General features: G+C 39.8%; 1 protein-coding gene across 1 annotated transcript in view; it reads right to left on the bottom strand.

Moving 5' to 3' along the window:
* The window catches only part of l(2)gl (LLGL domain-containing protein l(2)gl), a 452,154-nt gene that overhangs the window by 225,633 nt on the left and 201,593 nt on the right, over positions 1 to 24,928 (bottom strand). Inside the window, exons 13-15 of the mRNA XM_068228315.1 lie at positions 24,406 to 24,670; positions 20,076 to 20,235; positions 4,970 to 5,118 (exon numbers count right to left, since the gene is read on the bottom strand). Coding sequence (XP_068084416.1) covers positions 4,970 to 5,118; positions 20,076 to 20,235; positions 24,406 to 24,670 — 574 coding nt within the window. The remainder of the gene's footprint in view (positions 1 to 4,969; positions 5,119 to 20,075; positions 20,236 to 24,405; positions 24,671 to 24,928) is intronic.

Raw genomic sequence — 24,928 nt, 5'->3', positions numbered from 1 at the left:
GAGATCAGAATGACGATGGTCAGACTTGGATTCCAATGATTTAGAGATAAGAATATGGAACTAAACAATGCCATTGAGCCAGTCACAAGTACAAGATTGTGGAGGTGTTCAGTAAATTAACAGAGGTTTGCAAACTGAACACTGAAAGGGATAACAGTCTGTAATGAAGACTTTTTTTTTCCTTTTCAAATGCTTTACATCGCACTGAGATGGATAGATCTTATGGCGATGATAGGATAGGATAGGAAAGAGCTAGGAGTGGGAAGGAAGTGGCTGTGGCCTTATTTAAGGTACAGCGCCAACATTTCCCTGAAGTGAAAATGGTAAACAACAGAAAGCAATCTTCAGGGCTGCCGGCAACGGGGTTCGAACCCACTATCTCCTGAATGCAAGCTGACAGCAACATGACCCAAACAGAGCAGTCCCTCGCTTGGTTGTATGTACGTACGTTTGTATAATATACACCCAGATTACCTTAACACTACAGTCGAAGTCCGATATATGGTAGCGATTATGGCATATAATGAAAACCCCGTTGTAATGAAAATTTTTGTTTGTCCCTTCAAAATTCCTATATTAAACTGTGTATTATCCTTCGGTTACAGCGAGAGCCCTATTACTGATGCATCCGTTATTTCGAGTGATAATGCACGCACGATTTTTACCGTTACCAATAATTATGCTCCTAGTCATTATACTGCATGCAATCGATCATCTTCAGTGTAGTTTTTTCGCTATGCCCACTACCGAGCTCTCTCGTCGACATTCGAAGGCAATGTCGGAGTCGATTAGAAAAACCCGTCGATTGCTGTTCCGTAAAGAAAATTAAAATTAAAGAGAACGTTTTCATAATAAGTGCGTAAATAACGTGTCCGATAACAGTTGTTAACTCGTTAAATATAAAGGCTGAATAAAAGATAACTTAATTTTAATGCTATATACTGCAATTAAGTACGAATGGGATGCACTTCAAGATATGACAGAGGGCGTCATTAAGTACAGAGGTTAGTTTATATTTTCTCACGCCCGTTAAATTATGGAAAGGCTATTATGTAAAGTTATTGACGTCAGAAAAGTTGGATGGCGCAGCCATGCGGTAGAATGTTGAAGCTGCAACATAGTGACTGGTGAGGTTTATTTACATGGCGAAGCATTGACGTCGTGATGGAAACAGAAAGAAAATTGTCGAATTTGAGGAGGTACTGTTCTGTGTACGGTTGCAAATCGTATAAAACGATGCGAAATCTCTTCACTACTTTCCTGTACAAAAAGTTCAGAGAAAAAGATGGGCTTCCTCGCTGTCAATTGAAAAACGCATTACGTGATACATGACAGTGTGCAGTCTGCATTATCGTGAAGACTACCTTTTCCACAGCATATGTACCGGTACTGTTTATTGTACTCATTGATAGTTATTGTCTCTAATTTGTATGCACAAAGATTTAGCTAGATCAAAAATACTGATAAACTTGTAGCCTAATACTTCTGTGCCGCACGTAGAATGTAATCCGCTCTTTGTAAACTTCTTCATATGTGTAACAGCAGACAGTAAATTAACTATCTACATGTGAGTAATATCTTTAACTGGTAGTAATTAAGCACTGCATTTAAATTGCTTATAAAATACCTCTATCAATGAAAGAAAATATGTAGTATTTTGCCATCATAAATTAGCTTCTTTTGCTATTTGTTTTACGTCACACCGACACAGATAGGTCTTATGGCGACAATGGGACAGGAAAGGTCTAGGAATGGGAAGGAAGCGGCCGTGACCTTAATTAAGGTCTGGTGTGAAAATGGAAAACCACGGAAAACCATCTTCAGGGCTGCCGACAGTGGGGTTCGAACCCACTATCTCCCGGATGCGAGCTCACAGCTGCACGCTCCTAACCGCACGGCCAACTCTCCCGGTCATCATCAATTAGAAGCCATAACCTAATTATTTGGTAGAATTGGACAAACCAAGTATTCTTCAACCCCAAACAGCTGACTGTAGAGGTTATAGTACTCTTAAATTATAATTTTCAAACTTTGCTCTGCATATTCTGTAGGCAGTTATAATTTTTATACTTATTATTGTCAGTTCTAAGTTCTAACTTTTGTGCTGATGGTAAAAATGGAAGAAAATTAAGATTATGTGGGCTGTTCCAACACAAGCCTGTATAAAGCCTAGGATTTCTTTGTTTTACAACATTTACTTAGTAGAATTATTTTATTTCTTCCCCAAGATTACAGTTTACAAACCAGGTAACTCCCCCGTCACCTGGATAAGGCTTTGGCATGGACCAAATCAACAAGAAATTACTCTATAACCTCTAATAGTGGAAAATTACAGTAGCTTAACTGTTAAAGTGAATTAGCGTGTCAACGGTAACTTTTCTCTGACAAACCCGCTTTACATGTACAGTTGCACTTCATATTTTCACCCCCTTTGTTCAAGACAACATTAACTTTGTGAGGTTTTGAATCGATGTGGGATGATTGTAAACACAACGCTACAACACCAGTTTCATCTTCTGTTTCAAACGTATTACCTACACATCAAGTAATTACGCTTGAATATTTCTTCCCCTTCCACTAATAGACGCGTGAAATCTCCGACAACTCTTAACAGTTGCGCATACGACACCAAAGACATTTTGAACACTTAATAAATCCTACAGACGCACACCCGATCACTGTCGTGTTTACTTCCCGCCACTATCTCGCCGCCATATTGGAAACAGCTGACCGTAAGCTCCTCCCCCGTTTCGGACGTCAATAGCGAGAAGGTTATAATTTCTCTACTGGTGCTTGAAGTATGTTTTCATCACACATATAGTACAATTAAGTTAGGACAGGTGAGGCTGTTTGAATAAGAAAACAAACGTTTGCCACAAAATGCGATCGATCATCTTCGGTACGGTATACTTTTTGTGCATTTGCGAGCTCTCTCAACATTCGAAGGCGATGTTGAAGTCGATTAGTAATACCCGTCGACTGGTGTTCTCTAAAGAAAATTTGAAATGAAAGAGGATAACACGTTTTTGTGATAAATGCATGAATAATGTGGCCGACAGCAGTTGTTAACTTGTTAAAAATAAAGGCTGAAGTAAATGATATCTTCATTTTTATGTTATACCATATACTGAAATTAAGTAAGAATGCGATACACCTCAAGATATGGCAGGGTATATCACTGATTTCAGAGGACAGCTTATATTTTCTCGCGTCTAGTTAAATTTTGGAAAGACTATTCCCATGTAAATTTTTAGCAAGGAGGTTATCATTTCTCTACATGCGTTTCAAATATGTTTTTATATGGTTATACATATACGGTTAGGTTAGGTGAAGCCATATGAAAAATAAAACTGAAATGTTTGCCACAGAAGCCTCTAGAGCGATACCATATTTCTACAAATCCAAGAAGACGTTTTTTTCTCAGAATTTCATGTGAAAAATAAAGGGTCGTTTTGCATTCATGGTCCGACAGTAATAAACACCACTGGGAATTAAGGCAGCAACGACGCTGTTTCTTTTCACTCCCACGCGCGCGCACACAACACAAAACGCTTTGACAATAAATGACCGCCTCTTTATCATACATCGTTAGCCGCGGCGACCGGTTGTACAGTGCCTATGTGTGTCAGTGGATATTGGAAAATAGTGAAGAGAGAATGACATTCTATTATTCTCTAAAAAAAACGTTTCTCAAACCCACAGAATGGCATCAAAACATCCGAGCATTCGAATTCTTAGAAAGGCCACGGCTACTCAGTAACAGAGTTATAATGTGTCTACTGTACCTGACGCTTAGTAAAATTAAGTTTTATAGACAGCAGGAATATTTTCGTGATGGATCGTTGTATTGTAAAAATACGTGGAACAGGTATTGCCGGCAAATTTTCAAATGGGTTCTCGTCAATGTTATGATGCCAATTTTAAGTTAATGGCTATTAAACACTCTGAAATGTATACTAATTGTGCAGCTGGAAGAAAATACGGCATAGGCCTAACTAAAGCCAATATTTGGTGTTACCGTGAAGACAAAGATAGCTTAAAAATTTGTGCTGTACAAAAAATGCATTCAGTGGCCCGCAACAAGGACGCTATAAAGAAGTCAAAATTGAAATTGTGAGGTCCACGATTAGACCTATACATCGCTAGCTGCTGAAGTTGGCTGAATCCAACAAGCGAAACGTGTGTGTAGCGGCAGCCAGTTATATCTGACGCTGAGTGAAAGTAACAGTTTTATAGTAAGCAAGAATATCTTCCTGATGGATCGTAGTATTACCAGCAAATTTTCACTGAGTTCTCTTCGATATTATGATGCCAATGTTAAGTTAATGGATATTAGACCCGCTAAAATAAAGCATAACTGTATAGCTGCAAAAAAAGGAGAGCATAATTAAAGCCAATATTCAGTGTCTAAAAATAGTCTAAAAATGCGTACCGTTCAAGAAAGATGTTCATATGATTTTACAAAGCACTTTTTAAGCCTGATTAAAATTTTTGAAGGAAAAAGTGGGGGTCTTCTTGCAATCGGAGAAATACGCTAATATACATTTTTTCAGAATGAAATTAAATATACATCTTCACGTAGTATCGGATTACGAAAAATAACAAACAAGTAAGTCATCGTGTGGATATTATCTGCGAAAATGCAAGTTTTGAGCAAACTCATTCCCGCTTCATACCGATTTTATTGTGTAGTATAGGGGTTTTCCCGACTTTCACAAAAAATCAGATATAAGAACAATCCAATATAGCAAGTAAATTTTTTGCCATTATGAATTCTCGCTATAATGAACTTCTACTGGATAATCAGCACAACTGGCTGCTTAGCTCTTTTCATAGGATGTAAGAAAGATGATAGGACACCTTATGACACCTGAAAGGCTAACCTTAATTAGCTTTCTCAATATACTGATTCAATTATCTATCTTTCCAACATGCAATGAACTCTTCTGCATTACTTTACTGCACTCACCACTGATGAGAAATGTCCTGGCAAAGTACAGACACCGCACCATACTCCCCAAGGAATCATCAACAGGTCTAGCTTCCACTTGTCTCTCCACAGGTTTTGCTTCTATAGGGCTTAATGGTGCTGAAGAAGGGCTAGATGCATCACCTCCACTGAAAATTGAGAAGAAAATATACCATGGAATTATTATTCCAATGTGATCTTTGGAATTAAAATCTGTGTTTATTTATTAGCTGTAAAATATAAAAGCATATACTGTACAGTTCTTGAGATATGTTTCATCAGACATCAAACCCATAACACAAAGGCCGTGACCTAAAAGACTTACAAATGTAACTACAGATATCTTGAACCGAGGGAACTGTCAGGAAAGGGAACTGGTTAAAATAAGCGAGGCAACTTGAAAAAGCAAGCTTGTAATTGCAAACACTGTTGATATCACAATCACAGCCACATCTTCAGTTTAGCATGTAAACCGAACCATACGGAGATGACACTTCGTTACAAAAATCCCTTAAGCATTGACCCGGTTTCAAACTGAGGTGACTTTTGTGAGAAGCCAATGCCTATGCTATGATGCTTGGCTATCACCCCCCCCGTCCCAAGCGCAAGAACAATTTTGATTAAACACAAACTTACAATTTGCACAATGGGATCAGAGAATAAAATGTAAAATGTATTACTTGAACATCCAACAGTCTCATTAGTTTCAGGCCTTGCTAACCACTGGTATAGTTTCAATGTTCTAAACATGCATGTACAATACATACTTTTCTCTCCATTTGAGAGTTTTATACACTGACTGACAGAACAAATGCAACACCAAGGAGGAGTGGTTCGAAAGGGATGAAAGTTGGGGAAAAAACAGAGTTGGCACGGAAGAATAATTGATGTTTATTTCAAACCGATATGCAGGTTACACAATGCGCACGGCATCGACTCAGTAGGATGTAGGACCACCGCGAGCGGCGATGCACGCAGAAACACGTCGAGGTACAGAGTCAATAAGAGTGCGGATGGTGTCCTGAGGGATGGTTCTCCATTCTCTGTCAACCATTTGCCACAGTTGGTCGTCCGTACGAGGCTGGGGCAGAGTTTGCAAACGGCGTCCAATGAGATCCCACACGTGTTCGATTGGTGAGAGATCCGGAGAGTACGCTGGCCACGGAAGCATCTGTACACCTCGTAGAGCCTGTTGGGAGATGCGAGCAGTGTGTGGGCGGGCATTATCCTGCTGAAACAGAGCATTGGGCAGCCCCTGAAGGTACGGGAGTGCCACCGGCCGCAGCACATGCTGCACGTAGCGGTGGGCATTTAACGTGCCTTGAATACGCACTAGAGGTGACGTGGAATCATACGCAACAGCGCCCCAAACCATGATGCCGCGTTATCTAGCGGTAGAGTGCTCCACAGTTACTGCCGGATTTGACCTTTCTCCACGCCGACGCCACACTCGTCTGCGGTGACTATCACTGACAGAACAGAAGCGTGACTCATCGGAGAACACGACGTTCCGCCATTCCCTCATCCAAGTCGCTCTAGCCCGGCACCATGCCAGGCGTGCACGTCTATGCTGTGGAGTCAATGGTAGTCTTCTGAGCGGTCGCCGGGAGTGCAGGCCTCCTTCAACCAATCGACAGGAAATTGTTCTGGTCGATATTGGAACAGCCAGGGTGTCTTGCACATGCTGAAGAATGGCGGTTGACGTGGCGTGCGGGGCTGCCACCGCTTGGCGGAAGATGCGCCGATCCTTGCGTGCTGACGTCACTCGGGCTGCGCCTGGACCCCTCGCACGTGCCACATGTGCCTGCGCCAACCATCTTCGCCACAGGCGCTGCACCGTGGACACATCCCTATGGGTATCGGGTGCGATTTGACGAAGCGACCAACCTGCCCTTCTCAGCCCGATCACCATACCCCTCGTAAAGTCGTCTGTCTGCTGGAAATGCCTCCGTTGACGGCGGCCTGGCATTCTTAGCTATACACGTGTCCTGGGGCACACGACAACACGTTCTACAATGACTGTCGGCTGCGAAATCACGGTACGAAGTGGGCTATTCGCCAACGCCGTGTCCCATTTATCATTCGCTACGTGCGCAGCACAGCGGCGCATTTCACATCATGAGCATACCTCAGTGACGTCAGTCTACCCTGCAATTGGCATAAAGTTCTGACCACTCCTTCTTGGTGTTGCATTTGCTCTGTCAGTCAGTGTACTATTAAGTTTTATACATGTAATCCACAGCATACTGAATTTTAATCATACCTGTGTTTGATGAGATTGAAGTGCACCCTGAAGAGCAATTTAAATGTTTTAAGCGATGTGAAACACACTAGAAGACTCTTAAAAATGAAAACCCTCCAAACACTTTTCATATTCATATTACGCATTTTTGTTCCTTGCCAAACTTGCATATGATTTGATGTTGATTCCCATAGGGAATCTGAAATATTTGTTCCGAATGAGTAAATTTATAATACCAATATAAATTGTCCTTATTGGACATTATAAATTTTCCAGGTAACTCATTCCTGGTTGCCAGCGTTTCGCCCCCGTGTGCTAGGCTGGGCTCATCAGTTAGTACCTAGCACACCTACCAAGATGCTGGCTAGTGCATACCGTGGAGGTCACTGCGTAGGCTAATTATAGCCACTGGCAGTGCCAATGCACTATGAGAGACTTTGGCTCATTATCAAAAATTGATGCCTGCTTGGCCATCAGATGATTTGATGTCGATTCCCATAGGGAATATGAAATATTATATTGGTATGAGAGGTGCATTCTTTTATATTCTGTTTTATTTATTTATTTATTTATTTATTTTTCAGAGGAGGGGAGTGGATAAAAAGGAGGGAAAGGGGTGGGCGGGGAGGGGAGGGGAGGGGGAGTGTAGGAAGAAGGAGAGAAAGGGTGTTCTAAGGTGGGGCTAAAGGATGCAGAAAGAATGCTGCTGAGAGGAAAATTTTTAAGAGATTATAAAAGAAAGAATTATTTTTATCTGAGACATGATTCAGTCCTAACTTCAATCTAAAGGAAATCTCTCACATAACTCGAACACTTTATTTTACCTTTCAATTCCTATTTTTAGTAATCATGCCTCAGATAAAAATAATTCTTTCTTTAACTCATTGCGGACCGTGGACGGCTGAAGACGTTTAAGCTTGCTCCTATGCTGTGGGCCGTGGATGGCGTAAGACGTTTTAATGTTCCGCGCGGAAGCAATGCTATATATATTCGTCATCTGTACATTCTTACACCTTAGTCAGCGTTACTGGTCGTAACAGGAAGTTGGTTGACCTTGTTGAGATAACCCTCGTGTTGAGTGGGCTCATGTTCATCTCAGCAGTTTTAGCTGGAAAATCTCAGCACTTCCTCGCGCGTCAAGTCGGTACTTGAGATTCCAATGCAGTGCATGTCGTTCTTACCGAGTGTAGTATAATGGCTTATAAAACAAAGTTTCTTACGGAAGAAGAACTGTTAGATATTGTTCACAATGAAGATTCTGGTGATGAACTTATTCCTGAAATAGACTCAGATAGTGAAAGTGAGATTGACGAGGAAATTCCGATTCCCGAATACGATAGGCTTATAGAGGAAAGTGAAGTGCCCGATACATATCATCCTAGTTATTGTCCACCTGTTCCACCATTTACAGGGAATTCAGGGCTAAATGTTCAAATAGAAAATGAGCAGGATATTATGAGTTACGTGAGTATTTTCATGAATGACGAATTTTATCAGTATGTGTGTGAGCAGACGAATCTATACGCGAGTCAAGTGATACGTGCGGCGCCCCGGCCTTTCACAAAGAATTCGATTATGCAATCCTGGAAACCGGTTGATGTCTCCGAGTTGAAAAAGTTTTTAGGGTTGATGTTCATCACAGGTATAGTCCAAAAGCCTGATATAAAAATGTACTGGACCGAAGACCCTGTGTTTCAGACTCCGATATTTTCTAAAACAATGTCCCGAACACGCTTCCTTCATATTGTTTCATTTTTTCACTTCAGTGACAGTAACCATTATGCCGATAGTACAGATAGGCTGTAAAAAATTCGACCTGTTTTGGAAATATTGAGCAATAAATTTCCAACCGTATACACTCCAGGCAAAAAGATTGCATTGGATGAGGGGATGCTAGCTTGGCGAGGGCGTTTGAAATTTCGAGTCTACAATCCTGGAAAACTTACTAAGTACGGCATTTTAGTCAGGATGGTGTGCGAGTCGAGTTCAGGGTATATTTGCACTCTCAAAATTTATGATGGAAGTGGAATTTCACTCAGAGACACGGTGTTGGAATTACTGAATCCCTACCTTGACCAGGGGTACGCGGAATATATGGATAATTTTTATAACAGTGTAGGTTTGGCTAAGGAGTTGAGTGAGCGCAACACTACTGTTTGTGGAACAATACGGCAAAACAGGGGGGTCCCTAAAGAAGTCAAGGAACGACAGAAAAGTCTGAAAAGAGGAGAAATGACTTTTGTTAGAAATGGCGAGGTTCTTCTTCTTTCATGGATAGACAAGAGGGTCATAACAATGATTTCAACAATGCATTCAGCAGAAATGACGGAAGTACCAAAAGGTAGATTTGGAAAACCTGCAATGAAGCCAGAATGTATTGTTGATTATAACCCACACATGCATGGAGTGGATATTGCTGATCAGTACCTTGCAATGTATCCGTTCATGAGGAAAACAGTGAAGTGGCCCAAAAACAGGTTTTCTTTTTTTATTTTACAATGTGCCCTCTTCAATGCATTTAGGCTTCATCAAAAGAACACTAGAAACAAATCCCTCTCATTTCTCTTGTTCATGCAAACAGTCTGTAGATATCTGATACAAGATACGCAAATAATTCAATCAGTATCTCCAGTTCCTTCTGAATCATCTTCATCAAGTATGAACACCTCTAAATCCCCACCCCCACGACGAGCACCAACAAAGGACCCAGTTTTCCGGCTTGATGGAAAAAGTAAGTAACATATTCTTGTTAAATTTCCTCCTGTAAAAAGTAATAGCACCCCCTCAAGAAAGTGTAGAGTGTGCACAAGAAACAAAGTTAGAAGTGAAACAATATGGTACTGCAATAAGTGTGCTGTTCCTCTCCACCCTGGAACCTGTGATACCCGATATCACACCCTCACTATCTACTAGAGGTAAGCACAAAGTATCACGTTTCTAACAGTTATAGTTGAGGAGTAATGGTAAATTGTATTAAATGATGCATGTTAAGAGGGCCTGGCATGAAAATGGCTGGTCCAGGCATTCAAGTGTCCCGCTGAGAAGCTGGTACTGAACGTGTTAATAATCTCTTTAAATTTCCCTCTCAGCAGCAGTCTTTCTATTCGCATCCTTCAGCCCCAGCTTACAGACCCTTTCTCTCCTTCACCTTTCCCCCTCCCCTCCACTCCGTATCTACTTGTTTGTTTACATTGCCTGCTTCCTACAAGAAGTCAGTGCTTCTTCCCTATCCACTCCTTTGTTTACATGACCACGTGCTCGAGTTTGTTACTTGTACCGGTATATCACTCGAAAAATGGTCAGTCCCAAATTCTAGCGATCACAGTCATTCTTTTAATTCTTGATTTTCAACTTGAAGAGTCTCATTGTCCTTTTTTAGAATGTTTATAATTTCTAATGCACTTTTATATTCCTCATCGACTGTTTTCGGTGCTTCATCAACGCTGTCCCCAACAACAACATTCCGAACACACTGCTCACAAATCCAGTCAACATTTTCATTAGTTTTTACGTCTCTAGGGCAATTTCCGCACTTATAATGCCACCATTAATCACATGAATCACACAACATTCCATTTTTCACTAATCTTCGACATTTTCCGCACTTTTCATCACATTTTACGGTTAATTTACTCGGAGAATAAAACACAACGTCGTCATTACCGGGCGCCATTTTGAAAAAAAAATTCTACAAATTGGAAGCGTCCAGATACAACCAGGAGTGAAAATGAGCTAGAGAAAAAGTTATCCATCAAGTTGAAAGTGTTAAAATATGCTGCAGAAAATTAAATGAGAGCAGACAGTAATAAAAGTGAAATGCAGTCGTGTACAATTCGTTACTGGCATAACGAGAGAGAAAGTTAGAAATTGGTGCAGGATGACAACATTGCAATGCTGTGCAGCCTTGAATTCTGCGCAGCGCTGTGGCTGTGGTGCAATGCTTAGTCATGTGACCAGTCAGCTGTGGTAATGCAGGAGGGGGCTGATACAAAACTGTTAAACGTTCTAATATAACTTTTTGTGAAAATAAAATATAGATTTATATAACTATTTTTTGTGTTGATTTAAAGACGCTAAATAAATACAATATTACATTATAGGAAATGTGTGGGCTTAATCGCCAATCAAACTCTAGCAAGAGACTTTGCAACACTGTGCCACCAAAATACTGTTTTTTCTCGTTCAGGGACTGGAATATACTAAGATAGTAAACTATGAAGTATTTCCTCAGAAATGAACTAAAGTCAAATATCACAGTGAAAAGAAAAACAATCACGTTTGAAGTTGAATGTTGCAACATAAGGGTTAAAGAACTGATCAAACACATGTAAGGAAATGGTACTAAATGTAGTATAGAACACCAATATAAAAAATGGATATCCCAAGATTCTTTCAATATCATTCTACCATGATAGTTTCTTTCGCGTTACATAACCCGATGTTCTACACGATCTTCTTTTGAACAGTCAAAAAAATGCACTCTAAACATACTTCCATTCCTTATCACCATAAATATACAAAGAACGTGTAATAATAAATTCGATCGCACTTCAATGAGCTGTACATTTGCTGAGAAAAGATTGCTGTGAGTGATCGTTACGGCATCAAATCTTGATGGTCGGACACCGCTGGTCAACTGGTTCGCATTTCATCGGTGCAAGACTTTCTATCTGATGACCACTGGTGTGTGGTAGTGATGATAATGAGGTAGGGAGATGGTGAAACTTGCTGTCAGCACATATTCTGCTCCTGTCGAATAACACCAAAAGGTCTGCTCAAGGCTTAACATCCCCATCCAATGGACGAATCACCATCAACAGCAATCCCATGCCCTCACTCTTTAAGCACAGCAGAGATGTTTGAAATTGATTCCCGACTTTTGGCATCCAATTTAGTGATTATCAGGAACTGTACATCTATGCTACTGGTCAACCAACACTCTTGAAGGAAATAACCATGGTGTCAGAGAGGAAAGACTTGACGCTTTTATCGATCACGGCCACCAGGCAAACTCAATTGCAAGAATATTTAAAAAGATGAGTATAAGAAAAAGTGGAAATACAACTACAAGTAGTAGTGTATGGTTTTAGAAATGGAAGATGATCAATGGAGTCCGTTTTGACTACGAGACAAAAAGTCGAAAAGCATTGGCGGTGATGGCAAAAAGAGAGAGAGAGAAAAAAAGAAAAGAAAAGAAAAGAAAAGATCGAGAAGATTCTGCTGAAGTTATGGAGAACTGTAAGTGGTCAGTCAGTAAATTAATGGAGAATGGAGAATTCACAATTAATATGGCACTCTGCAGAGGATTCAACTTGAAAGTTGCTATTACCACAGAGAATGGAACTTACCATAGAATGAAGATAAATGAGCGCTCAAGAACAATGTAAGAGACACATTACATGCCTACGACATCATATGCAACTGACAACTGGTCAATGCGAAAGAAACACGAAAATTGTATACAGGCCATTAAAAAAAATTTAAGGAGGATGTAACAGAAGGCCAGGAGAGAGTGAGAAAGGAAGACAAATGAAATCTTTTAATGAAGTGAAAAAAAAAATACAGGTAGATTGGATGTATTAGAGAATACAAAAACCATAATACAGAATTACATATGAAAGGCAAGAGAGATTGAGGAAAATTCATATTTTAATATACAGTTCTGGTTAAGAAAAATATAAAGCAAAGGAGACATTTAAGGGAAAATAAAGAGAATCCATATTTGCCCTGGTCTCACTGCACCTAGGTAAGTAGAGATCGTCAATAATAATAATAATAATAATAATAATAATAATAATAATAATAATAATAATAATAATAATAATAATTTGAAACTAGAGTATTTCTTTAGTTACATTCACTACACTAAGCATGCAGTGCATAAAAAACATGCAACACAGAACTTTTGGAATACAATACTCCCTAGTATAACCCCCTTGTTTATTATTTGAAATGTGAAGCTACAAAATTTTAATTCACACCTAATTACACCAAAGAGAATTATGAATAATTTCCATACTGGATAAAGATTTTATGATATACAGAACAGCAATATCTCAAAATGCTTATTTACACTATAAATATATAAAGCATCACACATCAAAGAAGGGAAGTGTTTACTCAGGCAAAACAGTTTTAAATAAATTAAGATACACAAACACTTGAACATTCTAATAGACTGACAACAACGCTACAACAACAAATAAAATAAAAACACATTTCATATACAGCTGAATTATAAATACAATAGTAGCATCAGTAGAGACTGAAAAGAGGAGACAAACGTGTAAAAACTGTCAATGAAGCCCACACCTTAGCTTTTTCTATTTTTATCCATTCTGTTAGTTAGAATAAAGTGATTCTTCATCCTTTCATACAGTCTTCCATATATTATATAAAATAGTCTTTCTGTTTGTACTTTTAGAATATTAATCTGTGGGAATATGGAAAAGATCCGGTGATGGTATTCCTTGATCTAGAGAAGGCACATGATAATATTAACAGATGATGATGATGATGATGATGATGATGATGATGATGATGCTTGTTGTTTAAAGGGGCCTAACATCTAGTTCATCAGCCCCTAATAGCCACACGAAATTTTTATAGCCCCTAATGGTACGAAATGAGACGAAATGCAATGACAATTTAAAAGTACAAAATTCATCCAGTGACTAGAATACAAAACGTGATGAAGCAGAATGAATGGATGAATATGAATTTAAAACAATCAGTGGATCCGAGCCAATAGCGTTAACTGAGAACTTCATATCCCTCCAGCTCTTTTGAGTCTGAGTAGGGAATGCATTTTCTCAAAATTAAGTTCAGGAAAATGGTGTACCTGAGGAATCTGCACCGAGTATCACGCTGTTCGCAATCGCCATCAATGGCATAGTTGCCGCTGCTGAGCCAGCAGTCATTCCACTGCTGTCGACAGATGAACCCTGCAATATGGTTTTCGATTTTCAGCGGCAAAAACCTCAGTTGTACACTTCTGTCGAAGTCGGCTTGTGCATCCTGAACCAGAGATCCTCTTGCGAAACAAATGTCTTACCAGTGGTAGACACCTGCAGATTCCTGGGTCCCCATTTTGATAAGAGACTAACATGGCAGCGCCACATCTTTCAGTTAAGGCTGCCTGTATGAAGAGACTTAAAATGCTTAAGTTTCCCAGCGGCACTTCATGGCAGGCTGAAAGTGCGGTGCTGCTATGATTTTACAAGGCAACGGTCCTCTTTCAAATTGACTATGGAAGTGCGGCTTATCGCTCAGCATCAAAATCTACACTGAGCCTTTTAGACAGTATTCACCACAGTGGAGTTAGGCTGGCAACGGGAGCTTTCCATACTAGCCCCATTCCCAGCCTACTCGCTGAAGCGGGAGTTCCATCTTTACGGATAAGGAGGCAGCAGTTACTCCTCGTGTACCCTGCCAAAATTCATGTAATGCCACTACATCCAAGCTATCAATGCATCTTTAGTACCCAATACCACCAGAGGTAACAAGACCGGCCGAATGCCACACGGCCGGTTGGGTTTTGAATTGATAGCTTGCGTCATGATTTGAATATCTATATCGGTGGTTGTCTTGAACAAAATTTTAGCGAGGTACCTACGTGGTTAGTTCTGTGACCGGATATACGTCTAGATCTTCTCTATGGACCGCAAGGTGAACATGGATTCCTCCGTTTATCGGAGGTATTTCCAGGACATCGTTCACCAATATCCGACCACAAAACATATCTTCACGGATGGTTCTGAAATCGGAGATAATGTTGGTTGCTCTTTCGTTACTAATGATATGAGCACAAAAATCTCGCTTCCTCTTGCTCTTGCCCACCGTCCTCTCCCAATGCAATAGTGCCATTGTGTGGATAGGTAACGCTTCGAATTTAGAGCAATTTCTTGCCCTTCGTTCGGTCCATTACCTACCAGGTTCCGCCGTCTTTGTCGGTATCTTTGTTGTCATCATCACCACCCACAACAATGAGTGGTTCAGTCTCCAATGTCTGCTTAGAAGAAGGAGACACGGTGACTGAGAGAACACCAGTACCGAAAATGCATCGATAGGTCAAAGCCAGCAACAAAATGTAATAACTAAAGAAACTGGAGTTTCACTACGTGATCCTGGAAGCAACCAGGAATCGAGGAAGAAGTTTGTCACATAATCCACTGGAACTGGAGTGTACCACTTGCGTTTCTTGCCAATCTTAGACGCAGTTTTTGAGAAAGAAGAAAGGGACGAGAGAGATTACGTTTGTGGTCCCAAGTGTACTCCAGAAATATGAAGTTGGCCTTCAGCCGAGCCCAGAAGTAGTACCGAAGGCAAGGCTATATACTCCAGAGGGCGCCCGGTATCTGGAGGGGGTCGCTAACAACTACTCTCCCAGTAGCCATGCATCACCTCGTCACGACCCGAAACTTGTGATTGGGGGAGGATAAAACCTCCGTACTAACCTATTCTACCCGAGGCAGAGAGGGTGGCCAGACGGGAAGAGGAATGAAATTTAAGAAGGTGAGAGTATAAGGGTAGAAATAGTGATGAAGAATAACGAGCACAGACACCCCTCAGGCAACTCGGGGGACACCTTGTTAGTCTGGTTCTACACTGAGGCCAATCCAGCATGGGTAACCCTGAGCTACAAACCTTGCAAGGTAACATGCCCTTTTCTTGCCTCCTCAGCAAAGGAGACTGAGAATTCCAGTGGAGGCATTGATCTGAACTTCCTTTGTGTCTCTGGATAAGGAAGTTTATCCAGAGTCTTAACCTCCTGGATTTTTTATTCTCCTCCCTAAATGTACGGCAGTCCTTGGTGTGAGCAGCATGCCCATCAGTCCAGTTAATGCGTGGTGGTGGTGGTGGTGTGCATTCCACAATGGCATGGTCTCTTTTTTCATATGTCCCACGTTACAGAGCCCTGGCACTGCAGTGATGTGTAGCAAAACCTATGGCAATTATATCACCTCATACAAGATAGTATGTACATATATGGCCAAACAGTCAAGCGATAGATCAACACTTTTATACGTTCGAGCAGTATCTGAGAGTCAAAACTACAGATGTGGATGTGCACCGACATGCCTCTTGAAATATTTAACGCTGGAAACACCCTGATTTGTGAGGCTCTGGACTAGGTCTTCAACAGAGGCTTCTATTAAGGAGTTCAGGGATTTATACTTTTCAGCCTTTCACGGGCACTGGCCCAAACATAGTGGCCTCCAGTAACTTCCTCCTCTGTCCGACTGTACTAATTTTGGTCAGAAACATTGCTTCTCTTCCGCATGTCATCAACCTCGTCACTATCGTTTTGAAAGCACTGCTATTCATTAATTAATTAACTAATGTTATTTGCTTTACGTCCCACTAACTACTTTTTAAGGTCTTCGGAGACGCCGAGGTGCCGGAATTTAGTCTCGCAGGAGTTCTTTTACGTGCCAGTAAATCTACCGACACGGGGCTGTCGTATTTAAGCACCTTCAAATACCACCGGACTGAGCCAGGATCGAACCTGCCAAGTTGGGGTTAGAAGGCCAGCGCCTTAACCGTCTGAGCCACTCAGCCCGGCACTGCTATTCATTAAGGGGGCACTGTGGTGCATCAACACACTCTTTTTGGCTGGGTATGTGAACAACTCAATTGAAACATTTATGTTTCTTGCCTAAACCTTTTGAAGACACTGTATGCAGGGTGAAACCCTTCGAATTAAAATTATAATGCTCAGGTTCTGTTTTTGGTCCCAGGAGTAGCTAGGGAAATAAAAGTTCAAACGCCACTAGAATACTGCATGCCAAGGTAATGTTTAATACTTCAGAGGGCACCTGGTATCTGGAGGTGGGCTGCTAACAACTACTCTCCCAGAGCTACGCATCACTCCACCACGACCCGAAACTTGCGATTAGAGGAGGAAGAAAACTCCATACAACCTTACTACTCAAGGCAGAGAAGCTGGCTAGATAGCAAGGAAAATGAAATTTAAGGAGATAAAGGATAGAAAAGGAAGAAATAGCAATAAAGAAAAAGAGCATAGAGACTTCCCAAGAATGATTATTCTTTACCATCAATTATTTGTCAGCTGATGATGGCCTGAAACAAGCCGAAACGTGCACTGACCAATTATAACTCATCACGAGTAATACAAATATTATGTTGACCTTAAATAACGAAGTATTTTGTAACTGATAACTATCAATACAGATCACAGTGAAATTTGTATTGCATAACTTTATGTTTAATGATAGAATAATAGCCTGCATTATGATGTTGATTGGCAGGCTGCTGGCTAAATTCAAATTTAGTACAGACAGGTATAACTTAACCCACAATCCAGGCATGTTGCATCAGGGTAACCTCCTGTGGGATTAATTAAGAAATCCAAAAAAGCTGAGAAGTGATAACTTTTTTTTTTTGCTAGTTGCTTTATGTCGCACCGACACAGATAGGTCTTAAGGCGACAATGGGACAGGAAAGGTCAAGGAATGGGAAGGAAGCAGCCATGGCCTTAATTAAGGTACAGCCCCAGCATTTGCCTGGTGTGAAAATGGGAAACCAAGGAAAACCATCTTCAGGGCTGCCGACAGTGGGGTTCGAACCTATTATCTCCCGAATACTGGATACTGGCCGCACTTAAGCGACTGCAGCTACTGAGCTCGATAAGAAGTGATAACTATGGTCCTAAGAGGCTGAAACATGTTAAAGAAGAAAATACTGACACTTCCAATTGATAAATAATTGTTTAAAACATAGGCCTAAAATTTTGAACAAACTGGCCAGACCAGGTGACAAACTATATAGTAATTCCGGGAGAGATGGCGCAGGGTAGGCCAGTGCGGCAATCGCCCGCTAGATCGCTCGACCACTGCTTCTCGTGTGTACAGTGTATACGTGAGAACAAAAGCTATCTGTTGGTTGTCACATAGTGCAAGTAATTTCGCCTGAAAATCTGGATATTTCTGGTAAGTATGTCTTCTCTACCTTCAAAGTTTTGCTATGGCATGATATAAAAGCCCACTGACTGGGTTGTTCAAGCTGAATTAACTTTGCATTGCCACAGGCGGGTGACTAGGTTAGTCAACGACTATGCTGGTGTGATATACGCCACGTTGGGCCAACGCAGTTCCTGGGGCAGGGATGCGCCAACTCTCCCCTAATGTCAGGTAAGATAGCGCCCTTCATTTCCGGAAGAGATGGCGCCGTATTCTTTGAATTTTCATTTATGTGTAAAATGTGTTTCCATTCTCCGATCAGTTTGTTAATAAAATATATATAGCCTATATGTATTTTGTTTAATTCTGTGTCAAATTATACTAATTATGGAGAACAGGAAGCAGCTACTGCACAGCCTAATCGAAGTTTGTGGTACATGCCTTCAATGCAACTTTAAAGCGTAATATCTCCAACAAAAGAGAAATCTCGGTGAACAAAAAGAACAAAGTGCAAAGAAAAATTGCAACCACTGCCACAATGGGAAAGAGTAGGACAGGAGAAAAACTTCATTCCAATGAAGCAGTTAAAATGATTCAAGACGGGAAAAATAATGCAATATCTGATGATTGCAACAAGTGTGTGGCGTGCTGGGAGGACTATTTTTTAACCAAAAAAAAAAAAAAAAAGGATGATTGGATTAAGTGTACCGTCTGCAACAAGTGGCTGCATGAAATGTGTTCAGTGAACTTGTGTAATGATTGTGGACGAGAGAGAGTAAGGAAAAACATATCTTAAAAGGACTGAAGGATAAATCTTGAAGTTTAAATAATTAACCGATTCGTTAATGACCAAGGAATAATAGACAAGTGAATGTAAATAAGGTAAATAAATGTATTAAACCTGTAATCATAGTTTACTTCTTAATTTCTTCCTTCCTTAGCGTATCAAGTACATAACATACATATCAAGTACATCTCACTCGGACACTATGGGAGAGATGGCGCAGGTGACACACTTTCAAATAAACGATCTCTCTGTAATCTACTTACAGTAAGACCATTTCCTTCAAAAGGCAGTAAGGAGAGATATAAGGAATGACGTCTAGCATAAAAATAAGCTAATCGAAATATTGGTGAAGACTTGCTGCACGATCATTACAAAATGTGCGCCATTTCTCCCCGACTTACTCTAATCTGATCTCTGGCTCAGGTTTGGTTCAGAACAGGCCAGACCTATGAATATTAGCCTATGCAGACCTTAATTATCTTATATATATTAACACCATCAAGAAGCTACACAAATCAAACTTGATAAAGAAAAGATACTGAACATGGGAAGAGAATCTTATCTCAGCAAGGAAGTAAAAGGCACACAGAAAAGATTACACTGATTCAAAGAAAAAATATTTCAATGTCAGTAAGAACAAGCCACTCATTTTGTTTTTGCAAAAGCACTTCTGCTTCCCGACTGATAATGATAGATGCACACAAATCTTTTCTTTGTTATTCTTCTATATGTATGCCATTTGCATCCTTGCCTAGATAAATCACTCTAGCTTATCAAGTTTGATTCAGTGCTTGTGTTCCGACTTGACAATTGAAGCTAGTTTAAAAAAAAAAAAGAAATCTGCTCTAACAATCCATGCTATACTTCCAAACACAGACTAAATTAAATGAAATTCATAAGCACTTCATGCAATGCTAAACTGCTGACATTTACAGGAAGATTTACATCAAGACTTGAACACACATTATTACCCAATAGAGTCAGGTTTCTCAGTTGGCTCCTCACTTAAGACTTCCTGATCTTCAGTTACTTCCTCCAGACTAGCAGAATACAATAATTTTAATAGTAAATATTACATACTCTTGAAAGTAATGAAGTTGCATAAATAATTCATGACTGCAGACATTATAAACCAACTGACTAACTGGTACTAACCCCTCTTTCCTTTTGTCTGGTGTTGGTGTATTAGCTGTACCTCGTTTATCTGCGTGATGCCTCGTAGAGCGGCCTTTGCGAAGTCGTCTGAAGGATTCACGAAGAGATTTTTTGAAAGACTTCCGTCTTGAAATTGGAGCATCACCAGATCCAGATAAATCTGTGTTTTAAGATAACTTTATTTTAATGGGAACAAGTTGTTCATAAATTCACAAATTAAAAAGCAACCTACCTGCAACAATATAAATATAAAAACTATAAATAATAAGCAATTTGAAATGAGTAATGCACACACGTCTAATGACCGCGTGTGTGATGAGCAATTTGGAACATACAGCACGGCAGTAAGTCACATAAAACTCGAGCACTCAGGAACATTAGGAACAACATAGGGTTAATGACACATAACGAAACATGACACCTGTTTCAACAGGTAGACTGAGACTAGTCACATGATGATAAAAAAACGGCTGTGCTGGGTCGTCGCACTATTCTTAACTACATCAATCTGAGAATGAGGCAAGCTGGTTCTGGCACCATTACCTATCCTTCTTGCTGCTATAAAAGTATAGGCGCCCACCACACCTGCGTTATTTCATCTGAACAGGGGTTACTGTACACTAGTTGAAAAGTCGACATATTTAGAATGTGAACATGCCCTAATATCCCAGAACAAGGTCAAAACCTGTCAGTTGAAAAGATCCTTGAAAAAAGAAAATTATTTAAAAACCCTCAGATGCAGAAAATAACACAGATCTGACAGAAAAATCAATAGCATCGACTTCTGAAGCAGTTACAACACTTGACAAATCAAGGTAATTTGTTCAATACTAACCAACCGTAAAACATTAGGTTTTCAGTGAAATTACCGATCTTTGTTAGCTATGTCAAGATAAACAACTAAAAGCAAGGCAAGATAAGTACATTTTTCCATGGTTTGTTTAAGAGAAAAAGCCAACTGAAATTGGAATTTTCACCTTAATTCTTATACAGCATTCCATTTCATTTAGTTTTGTTTATAAATGTGTATGTTTGTCTACAAAAAATATTTGGAACTTTTAACCTATAACAGTGTCTTCTGGTATGGGCTAGAATTTGTTACTTTCATGGACTTGTCTCAGTTTCACCCTTGGCTTTGACAACATGGGAGTGACAGAGGTATGGGTAATGTAGTACCATTCCTTATACTGCCATTCCCTGTTGCAAATGGGTGAAAGTGTCCCTCGTATGGTCAATTAATATGAGCAATTCATCGCATGTGGCAGACCGATACGTAATGACACCTTTTGGTTCAGTGACAGCAATGGAAAACTATTTTGCTCCTTTTGGTTCAGTGACAGCAATGGAAAACTATTTTGCTCCTTATTTCCCTAATGTACCTAAGCGATGCCTTAGCTATCTATGACAGCTCACAGTGGAACCTTCTGGGATCTAACTAGCCTTTTGGCTGAGGGCTCTACATACAATTACGCAACGCAACAACAAAATCTAGAAATCTGGTTTAATTACGTACTGTAATATTCTCTCTCTACAACTATGCAAGTTTCATCGTAATTTTACATTCCTACCTTCTGCTGCCGCCTCACTTTTCGACTGCTGTGCCACTGCCTTCGCTACATACTGCCTTGCTTGCCTGCTACAACCTCTACCATGGACATGTGACTGTGACGTCATTGTTCCAGAAAACACTGGCTCTCTCTTACCAATGCTTCCAGATTCTTCCATTGTGCTATATTAACATGGGCTCCACCCCTCCCAAGTCAGTCTCGCATCGTTTCGGAGTGGTGGAGCACCAAAGACCTGTGTGCCATCTCATTATTTGGTCATTACATCGTGTAACTTGGTGAGCAAGAAAATCACTATACTATTTAGACTTCAGACTTCTCCTTGGCCCATCTGGCCTTATTTCTTTTTTTAAGACCTGGCTTCTTATGTTCATTTTCATTCACCCAGCTAGTGTCAGTGTTAAGTATCGAAATGCAAGATTTCTTCTTTTTAACTTAAGTTTACAACTGGAACTATACTCAGTACAGGAGAACGTTAACTGTATACACCTATTTACGTGCTTGTGATACCTACTGGTTGTTGAACACTAGTATTTCTCTACAAATAAGTTACCCCGTGAGGAATCTCTTCCTCCTAGCATCCATCTTTTACTTCCCTCTCCTCCCTTTCTTCATATTTTATCGTATTCTGCTTCTTTTCCACTTTTTTTTTTTTTTTTTTTTTTTAGTTCTTTCATCACTTTGTATTTCTACAATCCTGTAATTAGGCCTATGTGTGTCACTACAAACTTTACATTTACCTATCGGATGTATTCCTACTAACTGAAATTTGTAAATGTGGCATATTCTTGCTTCGTAACTACTGATTCAGAGCTGTTCCTAGTATTTTCATTGCTGGCTTCATTATGTTGATGTCCTAATTTAAAGAAAACTTAAATTTCTTTGTTGATGCTTAAATATATTTATCTGTTCTGTTAGTATTCTACTTCTTTCTATTCTAACCTTTTATCCTCTGGGGCACATCACCTTCTGTCTGCGTACCATACTAGATGTGTATTTGTTTACTGCGCCATTATTCTACTATGTTACGGCACGCTAGCAAGCCTACCAACTGTTGTAGTTCATCACTGCAACGTCTCATTACTTTTATTATTGAGCTTTGTAGGATGTAATTCAATTCTATGTTGTATATTTATCGCTAATTACTACTACCTGCTGAGCTATGATATTCAAACTTGTGGCACACTACTTTGATAGCATAACATATTATCATCCATCTTCTCTTTCTCTTCTGTATTTTGTCATGCTACTGTAATAGCAAGTTGTAGTATTGTTAGAGATCATTAAATTACTGTATTCCATTTGACTATACTAACATCATAACCATTTACTACCTTAGTTTGGATTGAATCTATGAACTTGAAATGATGAATCAGACACACTAACTCTAAGCCAAGGCAGTGTTAGGAACAGATGATGATGACTAGAGTTAAAAAATGGTGATGAAAAATGAGTATGAGATTAAAACAATCAGTGGATCTAATTCACAATGCCTTATTTTGGAATAAAGAGAAAATATAGGAGACATAAGAATAAGGCATTGCCTGGTAGTACAAATATATATATATATATACATAATTTACGTTAGACGTTAAAATAACACGTTAAAATGCACAACACAAACTAAAATCAAGTCAATAGGATAAAAGCGCAATGGACACAAAATACAAATGCACAAATACAGTGTTAGGAACAAGTGAAGCCCATGGAATGCAGCAATTTACTAGATAAGAGCACAGTAAAGGGTAAAAATGTAATGACCTATACTGGTTTAATCTTCTTAAAGGTTAGAGAGGTTAATAGGTAAGTATTCACTTGATATTTTGACAGACACAAGCACAAGTGTCCTTCATGACAATGATATTCTTAAGACTAGAATATTTCACTACTTACTTGACATCAGGTTCATTTTGATATTTTAATCCTAAAATTACAGTGAGTACCATTGTCATCAGTTCTCAATTATAAAAGGTTTGATGTTTCCTCCTAATCAATACTATTTGTAGTAGTAATTACATATATATATATTTTTTTTTTTTTTTTTTTTGCTAGTGGCTTTATGTCGCACCGACAAAGATAGGTCTTATGGCGACGAAGGGATACGAAAGGCCTAGGAGTTGGAAGGAAGCGGCCGTGGCCTTAATTAAGGTACAGCCCGAGCATTTACCTGGTGTGAAAATGGAAAACCACGGAAAACCATCTTCAGGGCTGCCAACAGTGGGATTCGAACCCACTATCTCCCAGATGCAAGCTCACAGCCGCGCGCACCTAACCGCACGGCCAACTAGCCTGGTTATTTACATTTAAAAAAAATTACAGGACTAGTTTCAATCTGAGATAGATCATCTTCAGCTGGCATATCACAATCCTAATAGCTAACACAGCACTCTATTAAGTTATTTTAATTCTTAGGTTCTGATATTCATAATGAAATTAAAAATGAAACTGATATCATTAGAGTTCAAAGCCAACCAGGCAAAAAGTAAAGTTGCCCATATAATTGCCAGAAGTTGACAGAGATCTGATCAACATAATCATGCTTCACATTATTCCAAATTTTGATCAAAATCTCCTACCCACCCAGGCTGAGCAGACATTTGTCTTAAGGTGCCCTTATAGCTAGCCCTTTGATCGCATAATGAATAAGAATTAACAGCAGGATTGCAAGTTTCCCACCCAAATTATACCACAATGATCACTAGAGCAACTCCTTTTGATAATTCATATGTTAACATTTGCATCCAGTTCACACACAACATACTCACCATTAGGGTTAAGAGTGCATTTCGTGAGCACTCCTTTATGTCTGATATAATCAAAAAGCGCCAAGCCATGAGCAGTGCCTGCCGCTGCCAGCCCCCACTCTGACTGTAAGACCAGAGATGTTACTGCTGCTGGAGGATGCAATTGTAATAGAGCAGTAGGTTGAAAGCCAGGGTTCATTGAGAGAGTGCCTGTCCGAGGTGTCAACTGATCATGGCCCTTCCAAACAAAGCCATCACGGTCCAAGACAATATTCATTGTGGTTACCTTTTCAAGAAGAGAAGCAAAATAAAGATTACGGGAGGATTTACTCTTTCATCAATCCTGATCTAATTTACTGTCATTACAATATAAAACAATAAATTACTTGGTTCTATCTTTTAATGGCACAAAAATTTAAAAACAGTGATATTAAAGAGGAGTAATATAATATAATGTGCCAGTAAATCTACCGGCACGAGGCTGATGTATCTGAACACCTTCAAATACCACCGGACTGAGCCAGGATTGAACCTTGCAAGTTGG

Source organism: Anabrus simplex, chromosome 6 (genome assembly GCF_040414725.1).
Source record: "Anabrus simplex isolate iqAnaSimp1 chromosome 6, ASM4041472v1, whole genome shotgun sequence".
NCBI classification, from domain to species: domain Eukaryota; kingdom Metazoa; phylum Arthropoda; class Insecta; order Orthoptera; family Tettigoniidae; genus Anabrus; species Anabrus simplex.
The sequence above is the reverse complement of the archived record's forward strand: the minus strand, read 5'-3'. Positions and strand labels throughout refer to the sequence as shown.